The sequence below is a fragment of the Geotrypetes seraphini genome, chromosome 10 (assembly GCF_902459505.1).
Source record: "Geotrypetes seraphini chromosome 10, aGeoSer1.1, whole genome shotgun sequence".
NCBI classification, from domain to species: domain Eukaryota; kingdom Metazoa; phylum Chordata; class Amphibia; order Gymnophiona; family Dermophiidae; genus Geotrypetes; species Geotrypetes seraphini.
In genome coordinates this window covers 27,367,040-27,386,109 of record NC_047093.1, presented here as the reverse complement: position 1 = coordinate 27,386,109, position 19,070 = coordinate 27,367,040, and the positions used below count along the sequence as shown (strand labels likewise).

Genomic DNA, 19,070 nt, shown 5'->3' with positions numbered 1-19,070 from the left:
TTAAGAGGAAATTTAGCATGGAAGCTTTTCATCGATGCTCTCTTTCTATGTGAATATTTTCCAATTTCGCAATTTTTACATGCTAAATATCCAGGCTTTTATATTCTGGGCCATACCAATCCAAAAATAGCATATCTTACATTCTTTAATGTGCCTTCCAATCCAAAATGACCTTCACAATCATGCTTATCCATGAAAACTTCTTTCTGGAGCACTTGAACTATCAATTTTAAATAAGCGATTCATCAAAAATAAAGTGAACTTGAACTTGAACTTGAACTGCCTGATAATTTCACCATCGCTTGGATCTTGTATTTCTCCAAACAGCAAGTCATTGATTAACTTCAAACGATGTCTTTGTTCCCAAGTTTCCTTTGTGATCTGGACCACACTTGCAAATCAGGAGTTTGTTTAGATTTAATAGCTGCTATTACTTTTTATCTTGCCTTTGCAATGTTATAAGATTGTCTCTTGAGTAATCTGGAACAAGGAATGATGTTGAACCTTGTATGGCATTAATTTTGGCCATTATACGATGGGGTTTCTCTTTCTCTTGCTTGCACAGATACTCTTTAACTTGGGTTGGCTCCAAAGTACAAATCTCTTATTTTCCATTTTCGGACACAAGTTCATCTTCAGTGATGGTAGGGATTCTGGATAAAACATCTGCATATACGTTAAGAGTAGCCAATATGTATTGTCCATTGATACTTAATTTTTGGAAGTCAATTTGGGGACTAATCAATGTTGTACTTGGGTCATCGATACCAATGACTTATGAAGCCATAATTTGTGGTTCTCTATTACATATTAAACCTTTTTTGGATCGACATAAAAGCCGTTTTTTCTTGATAATGACGGGAATAGCCATCCAGATGGTTACACGTAACTGGAAAAGTTATGATCGACTGAATTACACTTTCTGGTGGGCAAACCTATGTTCCAGTTACCAGTATGAAAGAATGAGCACGGAATGTTTGGGATATAATAACGCATTCAAAATGGTGTGGAGCCCATTGACTGCATTTATTGAGTCACAATAACTGTCATGTACCTTTCCTTTTATTTGACTTCCTTACACATGGGGGGGAGGGGAATGCATTATCTATATTATTGAAATTAAATATGTATTTCTTCTTCTATTAATTATGGGGAGGAGGGGGGAGAAAATGATTGTTTTTAAATTATTTGTGCATTTAAAGTGTAGTGTTTATGTTTAAATTCGTTGTATGGCACTGTTAACATTTGAAAATTAATAAAGATCTATAAAAAAAAATAAAAGAGTAGCCAATATCTGTGTCAAAAACAGAAATACTGACTGATACTTGTTCAATAATCCTTCTAGAGTCTGTTTCTGCCTTTCATTTAAACCATCCCATTCAACTTTAATGGAAATGTGATTAGAGTTTTCAGGGTTAGGTTCAGAATTAACCACAGGTATATGATGTTCTTCTGACAAATAAATTTTAAATTTTATACTTTGGGAAGTGTAATTTCTTCTGGACTAATGATTTCCGACATTCTAACTTGTGGTGGAAGTCGAACAGCATCCCTTCCAGAATTAAGCACACGTGCAAGTATTTTGCCTTTCTTAACATCTGCCAGTACATGGGTACCCATCACCGTTGAAGGCAGACTTTCTGGGTTGGAACAACAGCCACAGGATCTTTTTCAGTGGAAACCAATTTGTAACACCTTCACACAAGTATTTTTTTCAGAAAGTGGTGGGATATATACTCCGTTAGTTCCAAGCTTGACAAATCCCAGGCTTTTAGTGGGTTTTCTTAATTCTTTCTTTTCTTGAACTTCAGCCCAAATTCGCTGTAAACATTTAACTTCAGGATTCTTATCAAAATGAGCACTTTAACTCTAGAAAAAGGTCATGTACATCTTGCAAAATATTCATCCCAATAATTCTTGAGATAGCTGAAGTGTAGACCCTTTTGTCTCCATATCTTATACTATGAAGATACAATTAGAAGGGAATGTTTGACCTAAACATTTCATATCTGCTTCAATACATTTCTTGATGGGAATTCTCAACCCATTAGCTTTAATTTTATCCAGTTAACTTGGTTTTCCCATATGTTCAAAATGTTGTTCATAATGTGTCTCCGAAATCGTTGACATATCAGATCTGGTGTCCAATATATATAAGGTTTTCACCCCACCCCACAAATGGTTGCTTCAGTAATTGAACTTTGCCCAATTACATCACAATTTTGTTTCTTCCATATGAACTCTGCCTGCTGCATTTGCTTTTTAGGTACTGACGAACTGTTTTCACTAGAAGTCTCTTTTCCAACAGACCCAGTTTCAGATTTTTCCAATTTCTCCGTTTTAAATTTTTTCTTCATTTTACACTAAACAAAATTTTTTCTTCCTTTTACACTTAAACTCATGGCATCATATCACTAACTTAGTAGATAAGGACAGGTTGTTCACCCTCTCCAAGGTAGGGAGAATGAGAGGGCACTCTCTAAAATTGAAAGGGGATAGATTCCGTACGAACATAAGGAAGTTCTTCTTCACCCAGAGAGTGGTAGAAAACTGGAATGCTCTTCCAGAGTCTGTCATAGGAGAAAACACTCTCCAGGGATTCAAGACAAAGTTAAGACAAGTTCCTGATGAACCGGAACGTACGCAGATAGGGCTAGTCTCAGTTAGGGCGCTGGTCTTTGACCAGAGGGCCGCCATGTGAGCGGACTGCTGGGCATTATGGACCACTGGTCTGACCCAGCAGCGGCAATTCATATGTTCTTATGGTTGTAACCAGGAAAGAACCCCAATAGGTAATTCCTGTTTTTACATGAAAATTCAGTCCAGGTTTTCAGACACAGTAATGCCTTAATACAAAGTCTACATGCTGAAAGAGCAGTCTCACTTTCACAGTACTATGTACTTATGCTTCAATTTCAGGACAACCTTCTTCAGGTGCACCCTTGAACTTCCCCTCTCTTTTATCATGTCCCTTCTAAAATCTAGATAAGAGAGCAAATCTGTCCAACTAGAACCAAAGCATCCTATGAAGCAAACTCACGGGTAGCTTCCTGCATACCTCATTTTCCGGAACTGGTTTTCACCCTTTCACTAATAGGCTTTTAAATACCACAAGCAGCTGACACAGAGTAGCCTATTTGAGGCAAACCGCTTCTCCTCCCTGAGACTTCCAGCTCCCTATTGTAGAGACCGAGCAACTTCCCAGACTCCTGTGCCTGGAAAAACAAGCAGAAAGGGAACTTTGCTACAGTGGCTAATCACTCATTCTCTTGGGGAAATCCATACTCCTTTCTTCAAATGCTGTGTCTTGCGGTGTGCCCTGGCTGTGCCTATTCTGAGACACACACACACTTTTTTTTTTTTTCTTAATCCTCTCATAGCACGAGATGGGTTGGTAATCAAGCAACTGGGAGCTTGCTAATTAGCTCTCCCCCCAGGTTCCTCAAGCAGCTGCTCCATCGAATTCCAGCTCTACTGCCTGCTGGGAAATGCAGTCCATTCAAAGAAGTTTTTGATTTACATTTCCTTATGCTTAAGCAATGGAAATTAACCCTTTCTACATGACAAGCGCTTCCTAGCAGCTTGTCACACCTGCCACCTGGCAAGAAGCATGACACAGGTATAAATATGGATTAGATAGGCAGAATCTACCTACACATGCACAAACTTTCAAGTACTTTTAATTGTTGCACAAGAGGCTTCTCAGATACGTAGAGTAGCTTGGCTAGGGCAGTGGTTCCCAACCCTGTCCTGGAGGACCACCAGCCAGCCAGGTTTTCAGGATAGCCCTAATGAATATGCATGGAGAAGATTTATATGCCCGTCACCTCCATTATATGCAACTCTCTCTCATACATATTCATTAGGGTTATTCCAAAAACCCAACTGGCTGGTGGTCCTCCAGGACAGAGTTGAGAACCACTGGTCTAGGGGAGTATTTTTCATTTTATTTAAAAGAGGTAAGCTAATGGGCATTCTTAAATGCATTGTCTCAGATGGTGGAAATATACAGAAATTACATGTTAATTGCTACATAATAAGCATATATCCAAATAAAATATGTAGTTACCATATGGTTAAATCAGCAGAATTTGTGCAAGTTACAAAGGAGATGGCTAGAGTGCCATTTAGGTGCCCTACTGAAAATATGCCCCATTATAATCAGAGACAATAATGAGTCTCTCCAAAATCCTCCTAGTGTCCATTCTGTATTTTGTAATATTATTTTACTGGTATTACTAATCCCTTTCTAATCTAATGCTTGGTTTTATATACCAAGACTTCAATCCAGGAAAGCTCGTCTCGATTTACAATAATTAATTTAAACCAAAAGAACCAAAGAGAGAGAGCAACAAGGAAGGAACATAGAGGAGGAGCCAAGGCGACAGAGTAATGATATTTTGGGTTTGGGCATTTCATTTATTTTATATGTTGGCTATCAAACCACCACAAAGTGAATCACAATTAATAAGCATAATTGAACATACAACCATATTTCCCACAGACAATGAAATCAGACTTTAAACAGAAACACTCAAAATGGCATGAAATATATTTGACCTACAATACTAAATCCAGACAATAAAGTGATATCAAAGGCAGCTCTAAGCACTGCTCAAGTATTTGTGGGATGGTGGGACCAACCCCCATACCCCCAAGATTTAAGCCCTATTGTCCTTTCCACACACAGCCAATGCTAATTTCCACACACCCACTTTGGCTCTCAACACCTGTGTCGCCCCCCCCAAACTTTCCACATCAGGATCTTCAGATTCTATTCATCCTGCCCCCATCATAGACTTCTGATGTCCATCTTAAGATTATCAATACAAGACGGCAGTTTATTTTTTCGGTAACCGCTCCACAGACTTGGAACGCCCTTCCAATTTATTTACGAAAGGAGCATGATCTGGGAAAATTCTAAAGTAATCTAAAAACATTTCTTTTTAAAGATGCCTTTGGTATTTAATCTTATAACCCTTAGGCCATTGGTTTTACTGAATTATTATGCTTTTATTTGTTTCCCTCGTGTATCTTTCCTTTTTTGTTCTGCTTTTCTATATTGAATTGTATTTCGTATCCCCTTTTTACCTTATGTTATGAATATGATGAGTTAATCTTTAACCCTATGTTATTGTTTAAAGTTTGTATTGAATTGTTTCCCACTGAATGTATTTTAAATTGTTAATCGCTTAGAATTATGATTAAGCGATTAATCAAAAGAACCAATGAAACTTGATCTTGGCCAATCCCATACAGCTCTCTAATATTAAATGTTCTTCTCTTATAAACTCCCAATACCCAACCTCCTCTCCATAGACTGGAGGGTTCTAGCAATGCTGTATGGGTAAACTTGGGGAACATCCCACAGCCTTGTGTTCACAGATTCTGCCCTTACATGGAAGCCTAGGCTGGGAATGCGAAAGAGAGACAACACAAGAAAAACAGAGAGAGAATGGTTGTGACAGAGGTGGAGAGAGTGTCAGAAGGTACAGCAGTTCTATCAGCCATGCAGTCTGTCTCCTAATCCAGATCTCCTGTCACAGACATGGAATAAGAGAAACAACTTTTTCTGGTCTGTCACTGGGCTCACAGAGAAGTAATTTCAAAAGAGTTAATTTGCCGAGGAACTAGTGAGATTTTAGCCTGAGCTGCCAATGCAGCCTTGGTCTCTCGGTTTTTGTGATTGGATTCCCAGCCTATCACTGACCAGTCATCTGTCCAGTTCATTTCGTCTATACATTTTCTTTGTACTAAAAAAATCAGCTGTCTCCATGAAAAATATGGAATTGAGGATTTGCTTTTCAGGCAGGTTAGCATAAATGACCATTTTTTTCTAGTCTGTTACCTGCAGCAGACTTAGAGAAATTTAGCATAATGACATGACCTCCGAAACAAAAGGCTCTTATAATAAACCCGTAGCATTAGGTACAGCAGTCAGATTCCACATGAATAAATTTGTTGGCTCCCATCACTTGTATTTCTTGTAATGAAGAAAAATGTGTGACTCCGTGATCTTGTGACCCTTTCCCAAAGCAGTTCTTAAAAGAGGAGGGAGATAGTCTCTGGCAATACACATAAAAATGATGTTACTAAAGACAGGCAGCTGAACCACAGCCCTTAAAATAGAGCAAAGTCAAACTCTTGAGCAGTGGTACCTGTGCTGTAATGGACATCCATTAGCCTAAAACACAGGGGAAACAAATCCACAACAAATAGAATAATAAAGAAAAGTGGAATTGTCCAATAAGAAAAGGTGCAATAAATAAAGATGTCTTTCAACTCATCTGGACAATCAGGGGTCGAGTATTTTTGGAAGAATAAAGGATAACCTGATTGTCCAGATGAGTTGAAAGACATCTTTATTTATTGCACCTTTTCTTATTGGACAATTCCACTTTTCTTTATTATTCATCCATTAGCCTAAACACAGAAGAAAGGATGAGCCAAAAATCCAGGCAATAAAATGGATCACAATAGCCTCAGGTCCAGTTGAGTTACATTCTAAAATCCAAGGAATTGGGAGGGTCTATAAATTTGGATTTGCATTTTAGTCTTTTGGTTTTCAGGAAAGGTCCTAAAATGTAGTTGTATGTGTCAATTTTGAGTCTTGAACAGTCTATTGTATCATATTGATGTTTTCCTTTGGTCCTCCCCTTTTTCTTAATATATAGCAGGCCCCCTTTTACTAAAGTGTGTTACTATTTTGCGGATATCACATGAGAATGGTCAAAACTGCACGAACTGCAAAGCCTATCCATTAAATGAGAAGATGTAGGACATGTCCCCAACATACAGTTAACAAAGTGCATTGCGGATAACATCTCACTACTTCATGTTATCTGCTGCGTTAACAGGTAAAAGCACGAAAAAGGAAGCACAGTGGCCCACATTCTATAAATGGTGCATGTCAGGCGCATGTGCGATGTCATCACGTCGACGTCCGCGTGAAGGCCCTCTAGACAGGGCCCCGAGCCGCCAGTGATGGGGTGCTGCAAGAGGAGAGGCATGTAGAGGAGAGGTGCCACGAGAGGCACGTCCTGCAGGCAGTCAGCCGGGGCCTCTCCTCGGCATCTTGCCAGTACTGTACGCTCGATATCACACCACAGCACACAGTTTGCAGTACACTGGCCTAACTCCTAGGCATACCCTAAAGTTAGAAGGGGATAGATTCCGTACAAACGTAAGGATGTTCTTCTTCACCCAGAGAGTGGTAGAAATCTGGAACGCTCTTCCGGAGGCTGTTATAAGGAAAAGCACTCTTCAGGGATTCAAGAAAAGGTTAGATAAGTTCCTGATGGACCAGAACATACACAGATAAGGCTAGACTCAAATAGGGCACTGGTCTTTGACCTAAGGGCCGCTGTGTGAGTGGACTGCTGGGCACGATGGACCACTGGTCTGACCCAGCAGCAGCAATTCTTATGACCCCCTTGAAATTGTGCATGATAGAATTTGCAGGCACAGCTTCTAGAATAGTGACTAAGGGCAACAATTAACACCAATTAAAAGCCAATAATTGGCGGTTCATGCCAATTAACAGTCATTATGTTATATTAATGCCTGCACATGGCCTTATTCTATAAAACTACACATGCAAATTTTTAGAATTAGATTGCGTGTATGCGCAGGACACAGCCTCAAAAAGTGAACATTTCAAAATGCATTCCACCAAAATAATCCAAAGCTTTATTCTACGACTTAACATAAAAATCTAGTGAAGGCACAACTGGAAGATGTTCCCTGGACCATGAAAAGAAGCACCACCTGAATCAAACCACAGCCAAAATTTTCCATCTGCTGTAGCTCTCTTAACATAATTGAAGCAATACAATGGGAAGTATTTAAAATTAGTTTTCAAAAAAAATGCTGCCATCCCAGTTTGCAGTGCTTTTTAGCAAAGGGATAAAAATTTGACATGGTGTAACATTTTCTACTTAAGGACACTAAAAAAAAAAAATCTCCTTTTCCAAGTTCATAGTCATCATATCATGCTCTAGTCCAGTGTTTCTCAACACTCAGTTCGCATACCACTGGGGGTATTTGGGCCGCCTGTTTGGGGTATACGACCTGGCCGCCACCAGGGATCCCTCTCTGCCTCCTGCCGGGAATCCCTGCCTGCCCCCCGCTGAAGCCAAAGCCGCTGCCAGCGGGGAAGCCTTCCTGTCTTCCCACACACTCACCTCCCACCACCTCCAAAGCCGACCCTGCCACCAAGCTGGAGCCGACATGCTCCATTCCCCCCCCCCCAGCAGCAACTCCGCGCAGGGATGGGTCATAGCGAATGCAGTAACTCACATTCTGCCCATGGCCAGCCCACAAGCCTGCCCCCTGACTTCAATTCTGATGTCAGAGAGAAGGTTCCAGGCAAGCCAATCACTGTCTGGATGACCTAGAACCTTTTCTCCGACGTCAGACTTGACATCGGGGGGAAGGTTTGTCAGTCGCTGCACGCTCTGTTGTGGTCCGTCCCTGCACAGTTGCTACTGGGTGGGGGATGGAGCGTGTCGGCTCCAGCTTGGTGGCAGGGTCAGCTTCGGGGGTGGTGCAGCGTGCAGGCAGACAGGAAGGAATCCCCAGCCGTTTCGTCTGGGGGCAAGCAGGGATCCCCAGTGGCTCCTACGGTTTCTGTGGATAGGTCGGCTTAGGAAGAGAACGGGCACAAACAACACATGGGGAGCACTAACTTGGGACACAGAAAGGGAGAATCGATGGACAAGAGTGTGTGAGTGAGAGATGGTGCACAAGGGGAAAGGAAGAAAGGAAAATTGGGCATAGAGAGAGGAGTGAGGTAGAGATGCATGGGGGATAGAAGGATGAGAGGGAGAAATGTTGGATATGGTGATGGAGAGGGCAGATTGAAGGGGATGCAAGGGGGAGGAATGTTGGACAAAGTGATGGAGAGAGAAATGTGGCATTGTGCTGGAAAGGGGTGATAGGAGAAATGGGTATGGGGCTGGTGGACAGTGATGAAAAATGCTGCACGTGATTCGAGGGATGAGGGAGAAATGTTGGATGTGGCCAGTAGAGGGGATGGGAGAGATGCCTGGATATCTCAAGACAGATGGACAGTGAGAGAGAGAGAGAGAGACTTGTTACCAATAGGGGTGGAGGAGAGAGGAAGAAAAGTTGGATTCATGGAGGGAGGGACAGAGAGAAAGAGAGAGATGTTGGTTGGGGAAGGTAATATAAATGATAATTAATATTTTCTGTGCGTACAGAGTGATTTGTGTTTTTTTAATTTTGTGGTTACCATTATGTATTAAGATTATATTGAAAAATGGATGGAAGAAATTATGTTACAATTAGTAATATTATTATGGGGTGGGGTCTAGGGCAGAGCTTGGGCAGGGGTACTCGGTTGGTATTCATTAGGCTTAGGGGGTACTTGGGTTGAAGAAGTTGAGAAACATCGCTCTACTCTATTCACAAATCCGAGTAATGCTTCCATGATGTTCTGAAAAAAATCTGTACAGCTAAGCAGGAATTGCCTCAAAAAATGATTCTATTCAGAAATGAAATAAAAACTGAATACACTTTCATGATTTTAACTGCTAAATAAACGGATTTAACATATTTTAAACATCTACTGCTTTAAAACCATTCAGGTGCTGCTTTTCTGATCCTTTGCCTGCATTAGCAGTACCCGGAAGGCTGCGATACTCCCACATACACTGATTTACCAACTTGCAGAGCAGGTCGCCTGAATGTTTATGACATAAGCAGAGGGTGCATCTATTCTCGGGAAACATTAACAGAATGCAGAATCCTTCACCGCACTACTGTCATTGCAGATCCAGTTGGGTCAAGCGCTTCCAACCACGCGCAATCTTGTTTGAGACAGATAGAAAAAGAAAATGGTGTGAGCTTCCCTTTCTAAAGATGCATTTTAAATAATTTTGGCATAAATCAATCTTGCATTTTATTGTGATCATAAATTTGATTGCAGAAATTCAATTTATAGCCCAGGGAAGCCGAGTGATTGAATTTTGGAGCTTCTATGGAAAGAAATGTAACTGTGTATTAGAAGCACTGATGCTTCATCTATGAAACACCTAGTGGCAGGAGCAAAACCCAATGACAGATGAAGCCTGTGTATTATTGGTCTCAGTTCCTGCTGTGTTCCTCCGACATGCTCCCGATTCCTTACACATATTTTCCCTTCTTTCTCCTTAGTTATCTGTTCCTACCGAGGTGCAAAAGTCAGGACCCCTCAAGAAAATCAAATCATTTTTCTCCTTATCTAAGAAGAAACGAGGCCCACAGCTGTGTATCACAAGAAATTTTATTCTCTCCTAAAATAATTACATTGGAGACAAGCTGTGCATGGAGTGCCAGGATACTCCTCAACAAGGACCGGAATATTATTACCCATTATCAATCTAATCTCGTGCTTAAATCAGACACAGCATGGCACATCCTGATCCGGAAATGCCAAGCTACAGTTTATGAAATGACAGCACTCAACGCTTCCGCGCTGCTACTTTTGAAGCTTCAAATATCTGACAACTTACAATACCTCAATTCCTATCACCCTCCAGGGCTCCACAGCTCATCTGTACGGGTTTTCAATACTTTGAGCTAATGAGCCATCTCCTGTAAGATTCAACAGTGTTTCTAAGCCCTAGTGAACTGCAAAGATCTGGGGGCAGCACTTTAAGAGCCCCCCTAGGAATGTTTATGACAACTATGCAAATGGACAGTAGCATGGGTTGGAGCCGCCACAAATGATTTCTACCACCCTAAGTTATAGACCTTCTGATAGGACACCCTTCCCCTCCCCCTCAATATCAACAACTTAAAACAGCACACTGCTTGATCTATACCAGTGTTTCTCAACTCGGTCCTGGGGTACCCTCTTGCCAGTCAGGTTTTCAGGATATCCACAATGAATGTGCATGAAAGAAATTTGCATATAATGGAGGCACTGTATGCAAATCAAGTTTAGGCATATTCTAATCTAATCTAATCCTTAGGTTTGTATACCGCATCATCTCCACGTTCATAAAGCTCGACGCGGTTTACAGTAGGAGAAATAGGAAGGAACTACAACAGAGGGATAGACGTAGAAGTGTGAAGAAAATTTAGAGGACTTGGGATGCCAAGATATAAGAGTTTCCTTGATTCCTAAGTTAGAGGAAGACTTACATTTTTTGAGAAAAGCCAGGTTTTCAGGTGTTTGCGGAAAACTTGGAGAGAGCTCAAGTTCCGAAGAGGGGAGGTAAGGTTGTTCCAGAGCTCAGTGATTTTGAAGTGGAGGGAGGTCCCTAGCTTTCCTGTGTGGGAAATGCCTTTTAGCGAGGGGAAGGATAGTTTTAATTTGTGGGAGGATCTGGTGGTATTAGGGTTTGAGGAATTCCAAGAAAGAGGGATAAAGGGAGGGAGGATACCATATAGGATTTTGAAAGTTAAACAGGCGCATTTATAGTGGACCCTGGCGATTATCGGAAGCCAGTGGAGCTTGGCCCGGAGCGGGGAGACATGGTCAAATTTACTTTTAGCGAAGATGAGCTTGGCCGCGGCATTCTGAATCCGTTGGAGTCTGTGGAGGTTTTTCTTAGTTAGGCTTAAGTAGATAGAGTTGCAATAGTCCAATCTGGAGAGGATGATGGATTGGACAAGGAGGGTAAAATGTTTTTGATGGAAGCAGGATCTAACTTTCCTCAGCATGTGAAGGCTGAAAAAGCATTTTTTTTACCAAGGATTGGAGGTGGTCATTGAAGGACAATGTGGAATCAATGATGATGCCCAAGACCTTGCTCGAGAACTCAAGCTGCAGAGAGGAGCCAGAGGGTAGTGGGATGGAGGTGGGTAGGTGATCTAGTTTTGGACCGAGCCAAAGAAGTCTTGTTTTGGACTCATTCAATTTCATTTGCACAGTGTGGGCCCAGGATTGTAGGTTCATTATACAAGAGGATATGTTCTTAGACAGGTCAGTGAGGTTCGAATCGGTCTCGAGGAGGATGAGGATTTCGTCTGCATAAGTGTAAATTGTTTCAAGGGGGGATAGGTGGAGGAGTTTTAGGGAGGACATATAGATGTTGAAAAGGATAGGGGATAGTGGAGAGCCTTGCGGGACTCCACAATTCGGTTTCCAGGGGGAGGATGAGGTGCCATTCATGTTAACAATGTAAGAACGAGAGCGGAGGAATTTAGAGAACCAACCTAGGACTGTGGAGTTGATACCTATCTCAGAGAGTTGGTAAACAAGAATATCATTGTGGATATCCTGAAAACCTGACTGGCAAGGGGGTACTCCAGGACTGAGTTGAGAAACACAGTCTGAGTTGAGAAACTACATCAAAATCTTTAGGGGATGCTGCAAATGGTGCATATCATTATTAATTTCTGAAGGGAGGTCATTCCAGAGTTTTACCAAGGTAAATGCCATAGATTTGGGCTCTGAACACTTCACATACACACTTTACTGTTTGAAACTTTTGTTAAATTAAACTCTTTGATTTGAGAGGCTATAAATTAGCTAAGCCATGTTTTATTTTTCCATTGGCAGAGGGCACCAGACCCTAGACTGAAAACTCCTTAACTATACTCACAGAGTATAAGTCACCACTGCAGGCACTATAATGCTCTTAACATGAAATTTGCTGAGCCCACACATGAATCAGGACTCAAGGGCAAGGCCACTTTCCTAAATACAGCAAAGGAGGCGTGAGCTCCCCCTCGTGGGCCATGAGCTAGGCTCTCTAATATACCATGGGTTCATCATGGCTCTGTCTACTGCAATCCGTTAGCAATACTTTATTACAGAGTTGGCTGCAGTCCCAGACTGGCCTGAAAGAGACTTAGTAAAACATTCCTAAGAAGGCACATTCATTGTGATTTATTTCTAACACACACAATCAGTTAGCAAGTTCATGCTGACAAGTATTTCAAGTCCAGAAGACACTAGAATGAAATGTGTTCCACCATGCAAGATAAATGTTATGACAAAGAGAGTCATTTTCTCATCCAATATCTATAGTCAACTGCACAGTGACCTTTAGAACTGGACGTATTAGGGACAACCAGTTGATTCCTTGACATGACGATGAATGACCAGAGTCCTATCCAATGCAGGTCTGAGTATTTGTCCTCATACACCTAGGGGATTGTGGGTCAACTTAACTTATTATACCAGTTCACTCTAAAGTGTTATAGGGTGTTGAATCAGTAGGTGGTAACTCATTTAAAAAAATTTCAACACAAGTTCACCAGGGTTCAATACTGCCAGTGGCATAGGAATGCCCAGCAGATGTTACCCACTTACATCACTTAGAACACCCTAAAAGCCAATCTAATTATAAAATCTATAAATGATAATACTAGAATTTTTTTTAAAAAAAATTAATTTTCTTTTTATCTGTGTTGATACAAAACCTTACTGATTGGCCCAAAATACGTCTGCCGGGCATTCCTGTGCTACTGGCGAACCCGTGTTGAAATCTTTTTTAAACAAGTTCCCACCTACTGATTCAACACCCTATAACACTTTAGGGTGAACTGGTATAATAAGTTAAGTTGGCCCACAATCCCCTAGGTGTTTGAAAGTTAAAAAAAGCAGGTCTCTATTTAGAGTTTCCAGATTTTTTTTGACCCCTTTTATTTAGAGTAAGGCTCTTACAAATTTGATTTCTGAGTATTTGTCCACCATTCCCTAAACTTGGAGCTCCTTTTATCAAGCCGCACTAGCCGCTACTGCCTCCTCTTAAGTAGGCGGTAGTTTTTGGCCAGCGCAGGGGTTAGCGCATGATGAAACGTCGCGCCCATTAACCCCGCTAGCGCGGCTTGATAAAAGGAGCCCTTGGTTCTTTGGACAGCAAAACATCTTTAAGCACCCACGCCTTAAGATAGTGTTGTTCAGTACTACCATGTTTCCCCGAAAATAAGCCCTAGTTGCGCTGGATTCTCCGGCAGCAACGCTTCTTCCCCTGCGCACCCCCCTCTTCCATCTCTCCCTCCCCACGCCGACCGACATACCATTACGGCACCTTCAACAGCAGCATTGCAGCAGTAATCTAAACGGGCTGCTTCGGGCCTGCTCCTGCCAGGGCGTTCCTCTGCTGCATCACTGATGATGTCATCAGCAACGCAGCACTCGGAACGCTCTGGCAAGAGGAGGCCAGAAGCAGACTGTTTAGATTACTGCTGTGACGCTGCTGTTGAAGGTACCGTAATGGTATGTCGGTCTCGCGGTCAGCATGGGAAGGGGGAGATGGAAGGGTTGGCAGGGGGCGGGTTTGGCTTTCCTGGCATTGACATTATTATTGGCAAAAGCGAGATAGTGCCAGGAGCCAAACACTGCATCGAATTACTATTACTCTTGTTAAATGTCCATTCCAATTAGAAATACCGATACAAAAAATCATTTAAGATGATTTTAATATATTACTGATTGATACAGGTAAACTGATACGAGTTGAAAAAAGTACCGGCTTAAATCTGGTGAAATTATTACATTTTGTACATTATGAAAATGGAAAAATTTGCTAGCACTCTGAAAATTATTATTAGAAAGATGCTGTGGGTTTGTGATTGGGCATTGTTTCCCCGAAAATAAGACACTATCTTATATTAATTTTGGGCCCCAAAAAACGCACTAGGTCTTATTTTTGGGAAAACACGGTAGAGAATGACACGGAGACAAATTTTTCCCCGTCTTCGCAGGAACTCAATTTCCCCGTCCCATCCCCATGAGTTTTGTCGCGGTCCCTGCTCCATTCCTGTAAGCTCTGCCTTAACTGAACAAGCCTTGGACGCTTATGATTTTAAAGCGTTTGAGGCTTGTGCAGATGAGGACAGAGCTTGCAGGAATGGGGCAGGGACAGGAAAGAACTCTCTGGGATGGGATGGGAAAATGAGTTCCCGCGGACATGGGGAAAAATTTATCCCCGTGTCATTCTCTATTCAGCAGCCTATGTCCTAAATGCAGAGGTCAAAAAGGAGATCAGCAGGCACAACATGAAACTCCATGTCCATGTTAACACTTGTGCATTCATTTGCAGGGGTTTGCCATCTAACTAAAAGAAGCGAAAGGGAATCCATCTGAAGATTTGGGGAATGACTCTGCGCCTCACTATTCTAGCAATAAACTACAGCTGCAGCTGTAGATCAGAGGCCACTATTGTGAAACCAGATGGTCCAAGTACTCCCTAAAATCTTTGGATGGTTCCTCTTTCTCTGTGCTTCAAAGGCATCAAATTCTCTCTTCATACTAACCCCAACAATGCAAATAGGCTCAATATAGGCCAATTTCAGGAAACGAAAGCATCCTTTGACCAGCAAGAGGATGAATAATTTTTCTGACAAAATATATCTGGAATCTGCCCTACCCTTTGCTAGCAAAAACTTCACGAAAAGGCACATGAATAAATAATGAACAAAGCTGTTGTGTGTGTCTCTGCCTTCCTCAAGACTGGCAGGAAGACAGCAGAGGACAAGCAGATGAGAAGAGCAAGCACAAGGCCCGTTAGAGCTATATGTATGTGCAGAAAGGTCTGTGTTTCACTCTCCTGAACCTCACATTCTCTCCCACATCAGAAATTGATTGAGGTAGTCCTATTTGCTCCTAGAAGCATGGATAGATGAAAATGATGCCAAAATGTAAAGAAGATATGTGTCGTGCTTATTTTGCTTGAACCCAGGTCTGGAAAAGGACAAGAATCTTCTGGAGTACTCTGTTGGAAGCAGTTACATACCACCGAAAACAAAGATACTTCTTTTTTCACTCCGAGTCTGTCCTTTTCATTACTTCTTGTTTGACCAGAGCTGGTCACAGGCAAGCAGCTGGCAGCAGCGGGTGGTTTGCATTCAAACTAGCATCAAACTGTCCCCCTTGAGCCAAGACCAAGGTCAATTGCGCAGGCGGCTAGAACACAGCTGCGAGTGGCAAATGCTGGCCCCGATGCACCAAGGCACCCGTGACACTCACACACCCGTTCAACATCTGAAGCTACTTAGCAACAAAAGCAAGAGACTGATAGAATGATAGGTGTTCAGAAGCAACAGCCTGCTGCAGTCTGGGTCTGATGCCAACCGAGTTGGTCTCGTATGGTTAATTGTAGAGGTGGGGTAAAAGGAAGGGGGACAAGGTGGAAGAGAGAAAGGTCAAAGCAATGGTCTAAAGGCATCTGATCTAGGTCTCAGAGATGTAATGATTGTTTCCAAAATTATGACAATGAAAAAAAAGAGAATTCATTACCAAAGAACTCTTCCTTCTCCCAGTCACCAGTATGATACTTTCAAGTTTCACAATGTCCTTTCACACCCTTCAATTTTTGACTGGGAAAAGTCCTTTGGGTGTAGTCAGAAATGAAGAGCTGACTACCATATCAGGAACAGGTCCAAACTGGACCTCTGCAGAGTGTTAGCAGAACAAAAGTCTACCGTTGTTTAGAGGCAGAAAGGTCTTTTCCTCTTCAGCACCACAGAACAGCTGCTCCTCCTGTTCAATCCTGCTCTTCCTGGAAATGAACCCCCCCCCCCCCAGCTATAATGAACATGGAGAAATGCAAAGACCACTCAAGGAGTAAGCGGGGAATCCTTTCTGAGGTATCCAAATCAATCTGTATCACAGATTGCATAAAAAATTTTTAAAAATACTCAGATAGTGAAAGGTTTTTTGCTCCTCTAAAAACCTGTTATGGCTCTTTTTTTTTTGTTTTTTTTTCTAATCAGTAAGGAGTGAAATAGTGTTTCCATTTCTCTGTCCCAGAATCAAAGTTTTGTTTCACTTAGGATTATATTGGCAGTCACAAATAAGAGGCAGGAGAGAGCCCAGACCAACACAAACCAGATCCAACAGTTGTGCCGGAATGGTGACTGGTACTTATTCACAATGTTCCCGTTGAAGAGGAGTTGCATCTGCTTCCGACTGCAGTACACTAGGAAGGCAGGGATGATGTACTGGATACCGTTGCCAGCATAGGCCCCCGTAATACCCACCAGGGACTCCAAATCATGGGTACAGAATGCCACCAATATGGGAGGAACTAGGGTGATTAAAGGGAAAACAATCCTGTCAACCAACCAAGGATAGGTCCCTCCTTCCCGATGAAAGAGAGTCTTCCAGTTATTACGAAGTGTTACAGCGATGATAGGAAAGTTGGTGCTAATAGTGAAGACAGGGAAGAGTCCCAGGAAGTAGCGGATGAAGGAGACGTTGATGATATCACAGCTGGCGAAGTTGAGGGTATACATGTCCATGAGAATGTCATTCCGGAAACAGAAGATAGCAGTGAAGGAGAGCAAGCTGTAGAAAGCCAGGATCATAACGTAATCCACAAGAACAAGTTGAGTCAGGTGCTTCTTCCTGGAGATGGGAGTGACCAGGGATGGCAGGGAGTGCTGACACATGAAGGAGTAGACACACACGCCAAAGAGATTACGAATGCCAGAGAGCTGGCCCAGAGAGGGGTGCCCCTCACCTTGGCCCTTGCTGATCCGAACCAAGGCCAAAATGATCATGATGATAAAGGCTGGAAGAGAGAAAACAGAAACAATTAAACTTTGTTATCTGGTTTAGCCATTATACTGCAACCTCAGAATCATCACAGACCAACCAAGGGCATTGATCCTATCAAGCACATATCCATACGAATGGGATGCTATGCAAAGCATATTACAAGCTCATTTTATATTAATCCCATAATAATTATATGGATGATCTTATGGACAAGTGGGCTAACCCTCAATTTTGCTGATTTGCAGCTTTTGGGATCTAGTGCAACAAGACATAAATATTCACATATGGATAAACGGACTAAGCTAAAAGCCGATTAACTTTTGAGATTTTTGCATCTGAACAAGCCATTTCCATTGGCCATGTGAACAAATGAACCAACCATATCAGGTATGAAAAACAGGGCAGCCCACTTGACCATAGGACCATTCATGTGGCCCAATTCCTCATCTGTGGAGGGTCTCATCTCAGGTTTTTTTTAAGTTAAACAAGCTAGAAATAATGGCCACAATTGATGAATCCATCACATCCTATGAACTAAGCAGTAAACCTTATGTTAAAAAGGTCAGGAGCCTGCTATGTTTTTGTGTTTATATATTCAGCGCATTTGTAATGGTCATCTAATTGCAGAAAGCTAGTCAAGAATGCCATTGAGCAACACATTTCTCTCCTCCCACAGATCCACCGCAGTATATCTTAAAAAAGGCTCCATATGTGAATAAACACTGGGGATTTCTCCCAAATAAAGTATCCTTTCCCTAGTAATGGCATAGCTAATAGAACTGAACTGGGTTTCTGCACAACTAACCGAGGTATGTCAGGCCTTGTTTGTAGCACATTACAGTATCCTGTATTTATCCCACATGGACGTGCCCTGTAAGCTTTAGTGCATTTCTGTAATGAAGACACTGTGCTATCAAACTGAAAGCCTTTTGCAATTTAGTTCATCAAATATTTTCCCCTGTTATCTATAAAATAGAAATACAGAACTTCCTTCGACAAAGGGCATAAAAACCATCCGTCAAAGCCGTCACTAATAGGGGTGTGCAGACAAAAAAAATTAATTTGGAGTGGAGGAGTAGCCTAATGGTTACAGACGTGGCCTGAGAACCAGGTTCCCAAAACAGCTTCTTGTGACTCTGGGCAACTCGCTTAACCCTTCATTACCCCAGGTAAAATATAAGTACCTTTATAAAAAAAATAATATGTTACCACAGAAAGGTGGTATATCAAATCCCATCCTGTTCCCATGTTATGTGGTGCAGTGGTTAGAACTACAGCCTCAGCACCCTGAGGTTGTGGGTTCAAACTCATGTTGTTCCTTGTGACCCTGGGCAAGTCACTTAATCCTCCATTGCCCCAGGTACATTAGATAGATTGTGAGCTCACAGGACAGACAGGAAAAATGCTCCAGTACCTATATGTGTTATGCCCATGGCTAGCCAGGGCATGGCACGTAGTCATTTTGGCTATTAGGTGTGAATCTTCATGTCTGCTTGCTTTTTAGCTGCAAGCCTTGCCTTACATCTGTGCCAAGACAATTAGGCAGCCTTTTCATGAGAGCAAGTTATTTATCATATCTCTTGTACTATTCCATGTTTTACTGGGGAAG

At 42.0% G+C, this 19,070-nt stretch overlaps 1 protein-coding gene across 3 annotated transcripts in view; it reads right to left on the bottom strand.

Annotated features, from left to right (window-relative positions):
- Nucleotides 1–14,784: 14,784 nt before the first annotated feature.
- Nucleotides 14,785–19,070, bottom strand: part of TMEM104 (transmembrane protein 104) — a 124,614-nt gene continuing 120,328 nt past the window's right edge. For 2 of the 3 annotated variants that reach the window (XM_033960729.1, XM_033960730.1), the window contains exon 10: nt 16,714–17,474. In XM_033960729.1, the coding sequence (XP_033816620.1) occupies nt 16,714–17,474 (761 nt within the window). Of the gene's footprint in view, nt 17,475–19,070 lie in introns of all 3 variants that reach the window. The other variant, XM_033960728.1, reaches the window with a different exon arrangement.